Source organism: Cardiocondyla obscurior, linkage group LG26, assembly GCF_019399895.1.
Source record: "Cardiocondyla obscurior isolate alpha-2009 linkage group LG26, Cobs3.1, whole genome shotgun sequence".
NCBI lineage: Eukaryota > Metazoa > Arthropoda > Insecta > Hymenoptera > Formicidae > Cardiocondyla > Cardiocondyla obscurior.
The window spans coordinates 1,338,293-1,352,106 of record NC_091889.1 but is presented as its reverse complement, the minus strand read 5'-3'; the positions used below and the strand labels follow the sequence as shown (position 1 = coordinate 1,352,106).

At 32.8% G+C, this 13,814-nt stretch overlaps 3 protein-coding genes across 4 annotated transcripts; 2 read left to right on the top strand and 1 right to left on the bottom strand.

Annotated features, from left to right (window-relative positions):
- Positions 1-515: 515 nt before the first annotated feature.
- On the top strand, positions 516-9,833 carry LOC139111968 (kinesin-related protein 4). The gene is made up of 10 exons (XM_070672658.1): positions 516-783; positions 1,067-1,301; positions 1,466-1,703; positions 1,811-2,142; positions 2,225-2,342; positions 2,497-2,794; positions 2,878-3,094; positions 3,163-8,929; positions 9,013-9,183; positions 9,310-9,833. Exons 1-10 carry the CDS (start codon positions 630-632, stop codon positions 9,442-9,444), a joined length of 7,665 nt encoding a protein of 2,554 aa, XP_070528759.1. The 5' UTR covers positions 516-629; the 3' UTR covers positions 9,445-9,833.
- Positions 9,799-12,053, bottom strand: Ppan (Brix domain-containing protein peter pan). The gene is made up of 6 exons (XM_070672713.1): positions 11,754-12,053; positions 11,375-11,655; positions 11,076-11,286; positions 10,669-10,995; positions 10,243-10,588; positions 9,799-10,055 (listed from the first exon to the last, which is right to left on the bottom strand). The coding sequence occupies exons 1-6, from the start codon at positions 11,769-11,771 to the stop codon at positions 9,964-9,966; spliced, it is 1,275 nt and encodes a 424-aa protein (XP_070528814.1). The 5' UTR covers positions 11,772-12,053; the 3' UTR covers positions 9,799-9,963.
- On the top strand, positions 11,998-13,438 carry LOC139111998 (oligoribonuclease-like). Of its 2 annotated transcripts, none has more exons than XM_070672730.1 (6): positions 11,998-12,069; positions 12,280-12,409; positions 12,561-12,652; positions 12,730-12,891; positions 12,973-13,193; positions 13,272-13,438. In XM_070672730.1, the coding sequence occupies exons 2-6, from the start codon at positions 12,337-12,339 to the stop codon at positions 13,393-13,395; spliced, it is 672 nt and encodes a 223-aa protein (XP_070528831.1). In that variant the 5' UTR covers positions 11,998-12,069; positions 12,280-12,336; the 3' UTR covers positions 13,396-13,438. The 2 variants fall into 2 exon arrangements, with proteins under 2 accessions (XP_070528831.1, XP_070528830.1); XM_070672729.1 differs by having other exon boundaries at positions 12,030-12,155.
- The last annotated feature ends 376 nt before the right edge of the window (positions 13,439-13,814 follow it).

Here is a 13,814-nt window from a genome sequence, read left to right as displayed (position 1 = left end):
TAAATAATGATAGTTTTTGACACTTTACTTGAATAAATCGTGATACACAAACGAAAAGAAAAAGCGAAATACATGGAACTCGCGACGTGACTTTCGCGAATGCTCGAATATTCGTAAGGAAAGCGCCGACTAGTTTTACGTAATGACCGTAGCTGAAATGAGAGCGCTGCGTTCAATCACTCAGCCGGCTCTGCCCGCGCTTTTAGGACGACGACGCGCAGATGCAACACGAGCCAATCAAAGCATACACTCGACACACTTGAGTTTCGAGTGCCATTATGCCCGATTTACACTACCGTAGTAAAGTTTCAGCCGTAAGAAAGTGACCAATTATATCAAAGTTCCAAGAGAATAATTTAACGTGATTGACTAATTTCGTGCGGCTGAAATTTTATTACAGTGATGTAGTAAAATTGCCTAAAGTCGCACGACAGGTGACGACTGACGCATGCGTGGCCATGATTTAAATTCGAATGAACGTTACGCTGAGCATCAGTTCAGTCTTCCACCGACTGTTGACCGTATGTGTTCGTGAGCGTGCCTTTTCGATTGCGATTAAAGAACGCGACTAATTATATAAAGAATATGCACAATAACAGTACTCGTCGGAATTGAGAGATCAGTTTACAATGTCGGACAGTATTAAAGTAGCTATTAAAGTGAGGCCGCTGATCAAGCGTGAAAGGGATGATAATTTGTCTGAGCAATGGATGACGCAAGGAAATACCATCGTAGCTACTGACGCCGAGCTGAGAAAGCGTGCCGATGGCAGATTCGAATTTGGTGAGAAGTTAACACGTTATAAAACACAAATATCGAAACAATCTGTCTTGTATTTTGCTTCATTACGACGTTAAATTAATTTCTCGAATCGCATTATTTTTTTCTCCTTTAATGCGTATTTTTCTTGTATTATATTTGCGAAAAAAAACGTATAAATTTTAGAATACGTAAGCTACAAATATTGTATTGTGTAACATTAATTTTTAATTGTGAGGTTATTTTCAAGTGCAACTACTGGCGTTTTGTATACTTATGTTTTTGATACATGGTGTTGTATTTGCAGATCACATTTTTGGTACCAATGCCAGAAACAAGGATGTGTTTGACCATGTTGTAGAGCCTATTGTCAATGCTGCTGTAAATGGATTTAATGGCACAGTATTTGCATATGGGCAAACAAGCTCTGGTAAAACTTACACTATGATGGGTGACTCAGAAGAACCTGGCATAATTCCTCTGACTGTGGAACATATGTTTAAGGCTATAGCCAATACTCCAGGACGTGAATTTTTATTGAGGTTAAAATATTATAATAATTTCTAGAGTTCATATATTTACATTTTAAAAAATGTTAATCACAATTATATATATATATATATATATATATATAATTTTTTTTTATCAGTAATATTGATAGAAACCCCAAAAGAAGAACATTTTAACAATATATTAATTATTGTAGGGTCTCATACTTGGAAATTTATAAGGAAAAAGTCAATGATCTTTTAGGCAAAGATTCAGTAACAGATTTGAAGATACATGAGGATCTACAGGGTCAAGTGTTTGTAAAATGTAAAGAGGAAGTTACAAATAGTTCAGATAATGTTTTATCAATAATGCATAAAGGCAATAAAAACAGAAAGATGGGTGAAACAAACATGAATGAACGAAGTAGCAGAAGCCATACAATATTCAGAATTGTAAGAGTGCTATTTTTTTTTTTAAGATTATGAAATATTTTAAAAAGAATTTCCGTGTAATCTACCTGTATTATAAACTTGAAAATTGCAACTGAATGACGTTGTAGACGATTGAAAGTCGAGAAGTTGGTGCTGACTCAGATGGTGCAATACAAGTTTCACAATTAAATTTGGTGGATCTTGCTGGTTCGGAAAGATCACGTGCAACAGGTGCCACTGGAGAACGTTTTAAAGAAGGACTTCATATTAATCTATCTCTTTCTACATTGTCCTTAGTAATAAAGCAACTGAGTGAATCACAAGATGGACAAAAATATATAAATTTTCGTGATTCTAAATTAACAAGATTGCTTCAAGCATCTTTGGGAGGCAATGCATTAACCGCGATAATATGTGCAGTAACACCGGCCGCGGTGGATGAAACTCAGTGTACATTATCGTGAGTATTTTTAGGTTTTGTTATTAATATATATTAACGTAGATAAATATATGTAATTGTAACTTTTTTTCTTTTTTTTCAGATTTGCGTGTAGAGCTAAGGATATAAAAAATAAACCGGAATTGAACGAGGTTATGTCTGAGGATATACTATTAAAACGATATGCTAAACAAATAGATAAATTACAGTTGGAATTAGAGGTAAATCTATTTTTTAAATAATATAATACATTTAATATATATTCCACTCGAGACGTAATAATAAAAAAATGTTAAGATTATTTTGAAAAGTAAATATTCAAGTAATGTTCTAAATAATTAATAACTCATTAAATTTACTACAATTATTTTATAGAAAATGAAACAAACGACACGAATTCCTGATTTCGAAGAAATGGAATTTAAAATACAGGAGAAAGAACGTATCAATCAGACTCTGGAAGAGCGTATTAAATTGTTACAAACTCGGATAGTCACATCTGCAAATTGCATGTCATTTAAAGCTAAAGAAAAAAGGAGACGAACTTGGTGTGGTACTGGTGGATATAAGACAAATGCATCTACGTTTCAAATATGTGCCAATTTGTCACCAATCAAAGAAGTGTCACCTTTAACATTATCTAAAAGAAAATATTCTGATATTATGAATACATGTATGAATATATGTTCATTTTTATGTGCAAGAATATTTTAATAAGTTAAAACACAATTAAATTTATATATATTATTTTTACAGCATTTGAAATAGCAGCTTTAACGGATTTTGAACTCGATTTATTGAATAGTGAAGCAAATAAAGATGAAAACGATAGTGATGAAGATGGTTTTATAACATATCGTAAAAAAGAATGTGTTAAATTTATGGATAATGTTATTGTTCATAAATTGTCTTCAAATGACGAGAATGATAGCATCGCGTTTGAGGAAATTGACGTGCCTACTCGGACTACAAGGTAAATATTACAAGTCTATTTAAATTATCTATTTTACAATTAGTTTAATAATTCTTTATTGTAATTAGTTGTGAATCTCCTGGTACACCAAAGAAGATTCTACGGGACAGAATTAGTAAATTGGCAAATGAATATTTGCAGCTTCAAGAATTTACCACATTGGAAAAGCAAATATATACGGAAGAAAAATTTCTTGAATATCAAGAAAAACTTTCGAAGGTTTTACATTTAGAAAAACAATTGGAAAATATCACATCTGATAAGAATGCTTTTGAAGAAATAGCATCTGACCTTCGTAAAAAGTTGACTGCAGCTGAGACACGTTATACTTTAGCAGAAGATCAACTAAATGCACAAAAGGCGGAGTTACAAAGAATACCGAACTTGGAGAAAAAAATTGCACAATTATCAGCGCAAGAAATAGAGGTACAAAATATTCCAGAATTACAAAAACAAATAAATATTCTTAAAGCTGAAAAAGATGGATACGAACATGTTGCATCTGAATTGCGAAAAAAGCTTAATGAAGCTGAACAACATAATATTTTATTAGAAGATAAATTAACACAAAGTATGGAAATAACTGAACCACTTATACGATTTTCATTAAATAATGACATTTCTCCCGAAAAACATGAATTGCAATGTAAAATAAATGATCTTCAAGATAAATTAACAGAAGCAGAATTAAATAATAATTTAATGAAAGATAAATTAGACGAGCAACAGCAAAGGTTTGAAAATCTTCAGGAAGAAAAAAATAAAACTAATTTAATTATTTGTGAAATGCAAAGTACAATAAAAGAAGCACAAGAAACAAACAGCTTAATGACAGTTAAATTAAATGACCTGATGTTAGAAGTTCAAAAGTCTCAAGATCAAGAGAAAGAGATTGCACAACTGAAATTGGAGAACCATGAATTTAAATGCACTATCGACGAACTTCAAGAACAATTAATAGAAGCAAAAGAAACGATTAGTACAAAAGAAAATGAGATCCTCGAACATCAGGAAAATTTAGATAAATTTCAACAAGTTAAAGAAAACGAAAAAGTGGAATCTGAACAACGTTTTAATGAATTAAGAGATCAATTGAAAGAAATGAAAAATAAATTTGACTCGCAAGAAATTTATATACAAAAAACCTGCTGCTTGGAGAACCAGGTTGTAACTCTTGCAGTCGAGAAAACTGAATTTAAAGATAAAATTACTGATTTGGAAGAAAACTTGAGAGAAACAGAATCAATGAATAGTTCATTAAAATGTAAGTTAAATGAATATGAAGCAAATGCATGTAAAATTGTTGCCTCAGAAAACAATCTTACGTCTGAAAATACATCTCAACAGATTATTTTTGAATCGGAAGGAGAAGAAAAAAAAGTAGAATTATATAACGATTCAATCCAGGAAGAATTAAATGTACATCAAAAGAAAGCGCAGAAATCGATTGAAGAACGAAGAAAATCTGTTGAAAATTCTGTAATTGAAAGAAATAAATTAGAAGATACAATTCGTGAGCTGCAAGTAAAGTTGAAGGAAGCCGAAGTAAATAATAGTTTGATGAAGGATAAAATTAATGAGCAGGAGTTGCAATTGCAAAAAAATTCTAATATGGAAAAAGAGAAACTGGCTCAATATCATATTTCGGCAAAAGATGAATCAGATGGAGAACAATTACAAAAGATTCTACTAAATACGCAAGTTGAAAATTCAAAATATGAAAAAAATGAACAGGATATCGACAATGAATACAATTTGAACAATGGTGATTCATTAAAATCAGATGACTTATTTATTACAAATAGATTACTACATGAAGATTGTGCTAAGTTATCTGCAGAAATTATTTTAAAAAATCAGGAATTAGACGAAATAAAGCATGATGTGCAAAGCTTGAAAGCGGATATAGAAAACTTACAAGGAACTATATATTTATTAACAACAGAGAATAGTGAATTGACAAATAAACTATCAATGAAGAAGGACGAATCAGCTATTCAATCTCAGCAGATTATTGATGAGCTTTATGCGCGAAACTCAAAGATAATAAATGAAAAAATTGATCTAGAGATCAATATAGCAAATCTTAACGAACAATTAGACACTCTTCGTTCGAGAATCCCTGAAGTGACTTCGAACGAAGAGCAAATAATTCACAAGTATGAAAAACAGATTAATGCATTAACGGCAAAAAATACAGAATTGTCATCTAATATCGCAGACAAGATAAAAGAACTCGAAATGTTAAAAGAAAGTAAGTCTCTTTTGTACGAACACGATTGCACATTTAAAAATAACTTAATAGAACTTGCAGAAAAATATGAACATTTAACAACTAAAAACGACAAACTTTCTATTGATTTCGTGAACATAGTCGAAGAGAACGAAGTATTAAAACAAGAACGTGATATTCTGAATAGTAAATTGGAATTATCAATAAAGAACATAGAAAGTATTAGCGACAACGATGTGGACCAATTAAAAACGGAGAATACTTTGTTAAAAACCGAGTTGTTTGAGTTAAAAACTAATATGGAAGCTTTAACCGAGAAAAACTCGAAGATGTCCAGCCAATTAATAGAAACAATAGAAGACTTGGATAATGCACGAAAATTAAATTCTTACAACGATACCATGCATTTGTCGACATTATTCAACGATACAAATGATACAATGAATAAGTCTATGTTAGACGAAAATACTGAAACAATCATTTCAAATATGCAAGAAAAAATTAATCATCTTACACATCTCAATAGAAAACTTAGTGACATGAAATTCAGTACCTGTACTCAGTGTAGTCACTTGGATGAGATAAATAAAGGTTTAAGAATGTCGAAAGTCGAGCTGAAAACTGTTAAACGCAAATTAAACGACTTGCAAAACAAATTTAATAGAGAATCCGCAAAGAGCGATGTGCTTATATCGAAGGCTAAAGAAGACTTAAACCTAAGTTTATGTAATTTTTCTTTTAATGCCAGTTTTTCGGAAAACATGAATGTCAGCTACGCCGAGGAAAAGCTTCAGTCTCTAACTGGCGAACTGCACATTTTAAAAGACGAATATAATAAATTGTTAGATTTGTATCAAGGAAAGTGCAACGAGATTGAAGAACTGCAAAATAGCACAATCGCAGATAAAACATTGATTGACGATGTAAATCTTCTCAGCATCAAGAAACCTTCACGCAAGACTTTGAGATTAGACAATATCGATAAGAATATGAGCGATTTGCGAAACGAGTTCGCGAGAATAAAAGAAGGTAACGAAAGTGTCAAGTCGGATCTTATAAAATACATTACCGAGAAAGAATCGCTAGTAAGCGAAATTAATACATTGAAGACCGCTAATGAACAATTGCAGCAGAAGTTGTCGGAAAGTGAACAGGCGCAAATTACTGCTGATATCCTTAAAAAAGAGATAGAAGATGTGACTAAAAAATTCCAAGAACTTACTCTGAAATATAAAGAGATTGAAAATGCAAAACTGCTTATTGAAGCCGAAATGGAAAGTCTACAAGATAATAAAGCAATAAAAGAACAAACGATAAACGATTTGCGTCAAAGCCGTTCCTGTTTAGAACACGAATTAGAATCAATAAAGAAGGAAAAAGACAACATTGTTCTTGCGAAACAAGAAGAAAACGAAGAATATAAGAAAAAGTTAGAGTTACTAATAACAACGAACGAAGAATTAATTAAAGATAACGCCACTATCTCGGAGAAATTTACCAATTATTCTAAAGAGTCGGAAAATAGATTGACGGAACTTAATGAGAAAATAAGTAAGTGCACTTCCGAAAATGACTATTTAAAACAGGAAATGATTAAACTGCGCGATATAGAAAATAAATTTGAGAAGATGAAATCTGAATATAATTCCAAATCGCAACAAGATAAAACGCTAGCAGACGATAACAAGAAGCTAAAAAATCTGTTAAATGAGATTTCTCAAAGCATTATCAAGGAGATTAAATCTCTTAAACCTAAAGTCGACACTCAGGATAAATCGGTAGATGAACTATTCCATATGTTCTTGCAGACTATTTTGACGAAAGAAGAGGAAATAGTAAAGACTATGCGAAACATTTCTGATAAAGAGAAGCAAAAGCTTGAGGATGAAAAACGACAGATATCAGACGAAGCAAAACGTATGTCGCTGTGGGCGAAAGAATTAGAATGCGAGATAGAGAAACTTCAGAAAGACTTGTCGACGCAAGAAACTGAATACAAGCGATTGAAAACAGAAAATGCGCGTTTGGGGCAGCTCTTGGAGGAGAGTAATCGCGACATAGAGGCATTGAGAGAAAAAAATAGCTTGCTCGAAACAGATCTTAATAACATGCAAATTGAATATAACAGTTATTCCAAAAATGGCACAGTGAATGAGGAGGCTATTATTATGGCGCAGAAACGAGAGAAACAGGCGCAAGAGACAATCCGGAATAAAGAGGCAGAATTTCAAATGAAGCTCAAGTCTGAGAAGGAGGCGTACAACAAACGGATCGAAGATCTCGCGTGCACAATAGAGTCGTTGAAAACGAAAAATATGGAGTTGACAGGTAATATCGAAGGTCTCGAAGCTAATCAGACACATCTGAAAAACATTATCGATCTGAAAACTAATGAGATAAAGAAAAACGATCAAATTATTCAGAGAATTCAGACCGAGCTAGATCAAAGCACGATAGCTTGCAACGATTTGAACAGGGAATTGGAAGAAAAGGAAGTGCGTATAACGGAGGTCAAGGAACTATTGAAAAGTAAATGCGACGAACTGATGGAGTATAAAACTAATCTTGAAACGTTCATAGTCGAGAACAAGATGTTGAAGCAGCAGATCAACGAACGGAAAGCTAACGTAGAGCAACACAAGGTAGAAATAGAGAGCCTCAAGATGGAAAATGAGAGGAAGATCGAAGAAATTAAAGATCAGCTCAACATCGAAGAGCTGAAGAACATCGAACTGAACAAACAGATTACCGAATTAAATAACAAGAGTGCAGCTTCGCTGGAAGAGATGAATACCTTGAGGGATGAATTTGCGACGATACAACGTAAGTGCGCTACATTAGAAAAGCGAGTTCGGAATAGTACGAGTAAAATCCAAGCGGAGAAACATATAGAAGAACTCCAAGATTTGAACAAGTCTTTGGTTTGTAATTTGGAAGGCGCTGGCAATCGAATAACGGAGTTGCAGACTTTGAAGGCTGATTTAACGAAGCAAGTGGTCGTTTTAAGCGCACAGTACGACATGGTGTGCAAAGACAATGAGGAATTAAAGGGGAAACTGTCGTCGTTCAAATCCATACATAACGACACTTATACTGCTTGCGATAAGTATGACGATTTGCTGCAAGAGAAAAACAAAATTGCCTTAGAGTTAGAGGCGATGAAAGTGCAATTAAGTCAGAAAAATAAAGACGTGGAGAAGTACACCAGCGAGATAAAGGTATTGACGGAAAAGAACGAAGAATTCGATCGAGAATTGGAGGAATTGGCGGGTGTTATTTGTCGTCTCGATGCTGAGAACGCAAAGCTTCAAGATGAGTACAACACGTGTGTCACGGAATGTAACGAGTTACAAGATAAAATCAAAATTCTGGAAAAGAAATGCGAAAATCCTGAGTCGCATAACAGAACCTTATCCAACAGATCATGCAACAACGAGTGCAGTTGCGCGATATTGAAAAGTAAGATACGGGAGCTGCAGTCAGAAGTGGTCTCGAAAAATGGTAAAATCGCAACGTTGGAATTGCAAATTCGCAGCGGAAGCTTCCCTTACCAGACGAAATGTAAAGAGTTGCAGGAACACCTATCTGCTTTTAATAACAAGGTATTATTATACCGCAATTTAATTATCACAAGTTATAAGTATGAGCATAAAGTTAATTTTATAAATGCGTATTACTTTTATAGAACAACGAGCTGAAAGCGGAAATTAAACGACTGCAGATAGCTATAACGCGTACGAGCGCGAAAGAGTGCGATATTTGCAAGCAAAGATTTATAAATAGTAAACATCAATCGTGCCAGACAATGCCGAACAACTTGCTACGATTATGTAGCACCAGCAGTGGCACAATAGACGTAAGTTATACCGATATCTCGGAACTAGAGTAGCTTGAATAATTTGTTTAATTTATTTCTTACCTTATTACATAACTATTATTTATTATTAATATATTATAATTAATATTATAATATTTTATACAGGACGACATACGGATTACGAAATTGGAGAAGGAAAAAGAGATCATGAAGGATATATGTCGTGCTCGATCAAAAACTATAAAAGAACTTGAAAAGAAAATAGCGGAATATGAAAATTTACATTCCATAAACTCATGATTTACAAGACATTTTACAACATTCCCGTTGCCAGTTGCCATTGATCGTATTATTTTTGACTGTTCACGTCTTATCTTGACTATTATATATTAAATTCTCAAATATATCATTTATGGCTTAATGATTTGATAATAAATCGTTCTAAGGTATTTTTTTAACAATATAGTATAAGTTTAACATTTAACATGTAAATATTTATTTTTTTTAATGTTAATATTATGTAATTATTTTTATAATGCAGAGACCACAGATAATGACATTTTTTTTATTAATTTTACATATGTTCTCTAGAATCATAGAATTGTGATATAATAAAAAAAAATTTAATTGGAACATAAAAAATGCATTAAAAAATGTTGTATAAATAAAACTTTAATGGTCATTTATAATATATTGGTTTTTAATTTCACAGCGGCGCAACATGCTCACAGCTGAGCATGACAATTTTGTATTTCTTTTTAAAGGATACTTACCGTATCGGGAGAGAGTGATTTGCCGATATTTAATTATTGTGTCCCTTTAGGACTTGTCAAATTTTGCTTTTTTTGATTTATATCTACTTACATATTTATGCGGCCTCTTTGTGCCAATTTTCGTTCGTTGAAATAAATCTGAAATAGAAAAAAAAAAAAAGTCTATTTTGTAATTTTAACTACAAATTTCTTAAAAAATTTTGATTAAACACTTTGATAAAAGAAATTGTATTCAATTAAAATATTGTTAAAGATTATTTTTGTTTTTATTTAGAAAAACGAAAATTTTTGTTGAACTTAAACATTTCATTTATATATAATTTACCTTTATCAGGCTCTTCTCCTACTTCTTCACGGTAATACTGCGCGTCGTCGTCGTCGTCATCTATCTGCGCATCTTCGGTCTTTTCAAGAGATTCCTTTGCTATTTTTTCTAAGAGCATATCGTTTTCTCTCTTTTTTTTAATACCTTTTAATGATTTTTCTTTATGTTCCATCTTTTGTGTCTCTTTCCGCTTTTTATTTTCTTCCTGTTGTTTTTTTCTTTTCTCCTTTAATTTCTTTTTCGCTTCTCTTTTCTTTTTTATCGCAAGCTTTTCTTCTTCTGTTTTATGTATAAACTCATGGAAAAGTATTTCACCATCCAGGAGTCCATTTTCCACTTTTATTAACTAAAACAAATTAATTAATGTTAGAAGAATGTAAAATAAATATCTAAATTAGTTTTATTAACTTGGATTAGTTCTCCAACCTGTAACGTTATTCTCGGTCCTAGTTCATATAACCGAATTGCACTCTTGGAATCAGCATGGTTTCCTCTTGAAGATAATTTTTGTGCCAGGGTAACATGGCTAGTTTCATCATCTTCTGCTTCACTTTCTGACATGGTAGGTTTTGTTAAAAATTCCGAAATATCTTGACATTTTGATAAATTTGGTATTTTAGCTTGAGCAATTTTTTTAACGCCTCTCGATAAACCTACAGGTATAACTTTAATCGCATAATGTCTTACATCAATAGTTTTTGCCGTTTTGTTATAATTTAAGCACAGGCAACGACGGATCGTGCTCAAATTAACCTACAGAATATAATTTGGTCATTAGCATTTCTTGAATTTACAAAATTGTATTTCTTAAATTATTATTTTACAAGACTTACAGTGGTCAGGTTTATAGTTGGAAACATGTTTTGAAAGGTGGAAGCTATGAGCTTTAATTGCATGCCCTCGCCACTAAAATTATTTAAAACTAATAAGGGAGAAGTTTTGAAGGCTTCCTCATAAACCAACTGCTTCTTTAACATAGATACAACATCTCGTGCTAAAGAGAAACTGTGTATCTTGAAACTAAGAGTAGGTCCTCTGGGCAACCTGTAACAATCAATTATTTTAAAATATTTTTTTAAAGACTAAAATTCTTTTTTATTATTCATAAACATCATTAGAATGAACACAGTACTTGCAAATCTTGAGATACATTCCTAGTTCAGTTTTTGTGAATATGCACATGTGAGTAACATGTAGCACACTTGCCACAGAAACGAAATCCTTAATAGCGTTCTTTTTTCGTGCTTTCAGAGAAGAAGCTGTAAATGGCTCCATAATTCTACGAAAATCTTTAGTCAACTCGACAATGTGCTCTCCAGGTAATCCACGATGCAGTACGAAGGAGTGAGGTGCATTGACAAACTCATTTTTCTCCCCCACATTTATTTGCTTATTTCGCTTTACACATCGACCCTACGCAAAATTCGTTTCAATTAGAGAAATATTAATTAAATGACATAATTTAAGAACTTGTATAAATTGTAGTTACATTTTTAATAAATAAACTGTACCTTTCTTTTGCGACCCATGTTTAAACTAGGTTAGGTTTCCGGCACGTGGTCGAAACTCGCGCAAACCAAAAATCGAAGCGGCAGTGAATCACTCTTTTGTGTTACATACACAATAATAATATAGTCTTTTTTTTGTTTTTTTTTTTTTTCTTTCCCTTTTTCTTTACACTGGCCAACTGTTGACGCGATACTCACAAACACAACCTTCGCGGCTCCACATTTCCCACGTGTGTCGTATTATTTTATTTCACTTCACTTTGAACGTCTGACCGTACGATGGCACCGTCATAAGCTGCGTTCAGAAACATTATTCCGAGTGCGTCAGATATCATTTTATCCTTATTGTTTCCGGAATGTTGAACACTGAAAGGCAGATATTTATTTATTTTTTTTTTTTTTAAGGTACTGTCTTTCTCGTTTTCTAATTTCTGTTTAAAACGTTGTTGTTAAATTTATTATCTCGACGAATAATCGGGACATTTTAAACGTTCTAATGACGTAACGCAAGCAATTTGGAATTTTGCAGGCTTGCATCTCGCAGAACTTGCAACGTGCGCGTGATGAGGTTAAGTAATCGGAAAATATGATTATTACCCGCGCTACTGGACTTTTTTCTAGGCACTTGTATCACGGAGCTCGGCGCTGTTTAAATAATGGTAATTACACGATTGTCATGTAAATCATTAAGATTTAATTAATCAATATCATCGCTTAAAAGTTCAAGATTATAATACCTCAATTTACATGTTTATTTGTCCTGAATTATTTAAATGTCTAATGTTGATTTCATCTTTAACATATTTACAGATCATACCGTTTCTTCATCTCTTCTTCGTTCCTCGCCGGAAGTGCGAGATGAAAATAAAAATGAGAAACACATTGTCTGGCTTGACATGGAGGTATGCAATTATTTCAAGTTTTTTTTTAACAGTGTAATGGAAATAAAGAAAAACTTGAAAGAAACTTAATTTTTCAGATGACAGGACTACATGTGGAAACATGTCATATCTTAGAACTCGCATGTTTTGTAACTGATGAACAATTAGAAATTGCTAGCGATCACTTGGACATTGTTATACATCAATCGAATGAAGTTTTAGAGAATATGTCTGATTGGTGTAAATTACAACACAAAAAGGTAACTGTATTTCTTTCTTTTTCTGAATACCTTTTGCATTTTAGCGATATGATAATTAATTCTTATTGAAATTAATTCTAGACTGGCTTAATTAATGAATGCCAACAAAGCAAGATTACATTGGAAGAAGCACAGCAGAGAACATTGCGTTTTTTAGAGAACCATGTCCCTAATGGAACATGTCCATTGGCTGGAAATTCAGTCTACATGGATCGCATTTTTCTTAAAAAATATATGCCCCTGGTTGACAATTATTTGCACTATAGGATTATCGACATTAGTACAATTAAAGATTTAGCCAGGTAAATTTTAAATAATTCAATATATGTATAATATTAATATTAATACTAGGGTGTTAAATTGAAAAATTCGATGTTTAGGAGATGGCAACCGAATATAATTAAAGCAGCTCCAAAAAAGCAACATTATCACAGAGCTGGGCATGACATACTGGACAGTCTGAACGAGCTTCGTTATTATAGGAAACATTTCTTTGTATCGTAGACCCAACGTCAAAATTAAAAAAAGAAAAAGAAAAAAAAAGGAACATATCCATTTTCTTATGATTGCGCGATTGGAAAGAGCCTCGCAGCTTTTAAACAAATTTCGATTGGTAATTAAACAGATCGTTAACCAATATATACAAAATATATAACTTGATTTAAAGTTTATTTCTTATCGAACTGACCGCCCCAGTTCGAAGTTGATCTTTTTCCTTCCGACGCGAAGGAAAGTAGAGGAGCCAGCGCGGGCAGTTCAGGAATAAAAAAAAAGATGAAACCTCATGGATTCGTTTTTAGATGAATCGACTATAGGAAAAGGTATCAGGATGAACAGACACATGCACGTCGACTTGGTGCCAGCGTACGTGCCTTTTCGCGATCGAGGGGAGAGAGAATTCATGTAGGTCAGCGTGGGGTGCA

Coding starts and splice junctions, on each gene's coding strand:
- LOC139111968 (XM_070672658.1), top strand. CDS start 630: ATGTCGGACAGTATTAAAGTAGCTATTAAAGTGAGGCCGCTGATCAAG. Junction 1,704..1,810: donor GCCATACAATATTCAGAATT/GTAAGAGTGCTA, acceptor ATGACGTTGTAG/ACGATTGAAAGTCGAGAAGT. Junction 2,343..2,496: donor AATTACAGTTGGAATTAGAG/GTAAATCTATTT, acceptor ATTATTTTATAG/AAAATGAAACAAACGACACG.
- Ppan (XM_070672713.1), bottom strand. Junction 10,996..11,075: donor CAACTATAAACCTGACCACT/GTAAGTCTTGTA, acceptor TATATTCTGTAG/GTTAATTTGAGCACGATCCG. Junction 10,056..10,242: donor AGGAGAAGAGCCTGATAAAG/GTAAATTATATA, acceptor TTTCTATTTCAG/ATTTATTTCAACGAACGAAA.
- LOC139111998 (XM_070672730.1), top strand. CDS start 12,337: ATGATTATTACCCGCGCTACTGGACTTTTTTCTAGGCACTTGTATCAC. Junction 12,653..12,729: donor TTGTCTGGCTTGACATGGAG/GTATGCAATTAT, acceptor TTAATTTTTCAG/ATGACAGGACTACATGTGGA. Junction 12,892..12,972: donor GTAAATTACAACACAAAAAG/GTAACTGTATTT, acceptor AATTAATTCTAG/ACTGGCTTAATTAATGAATG.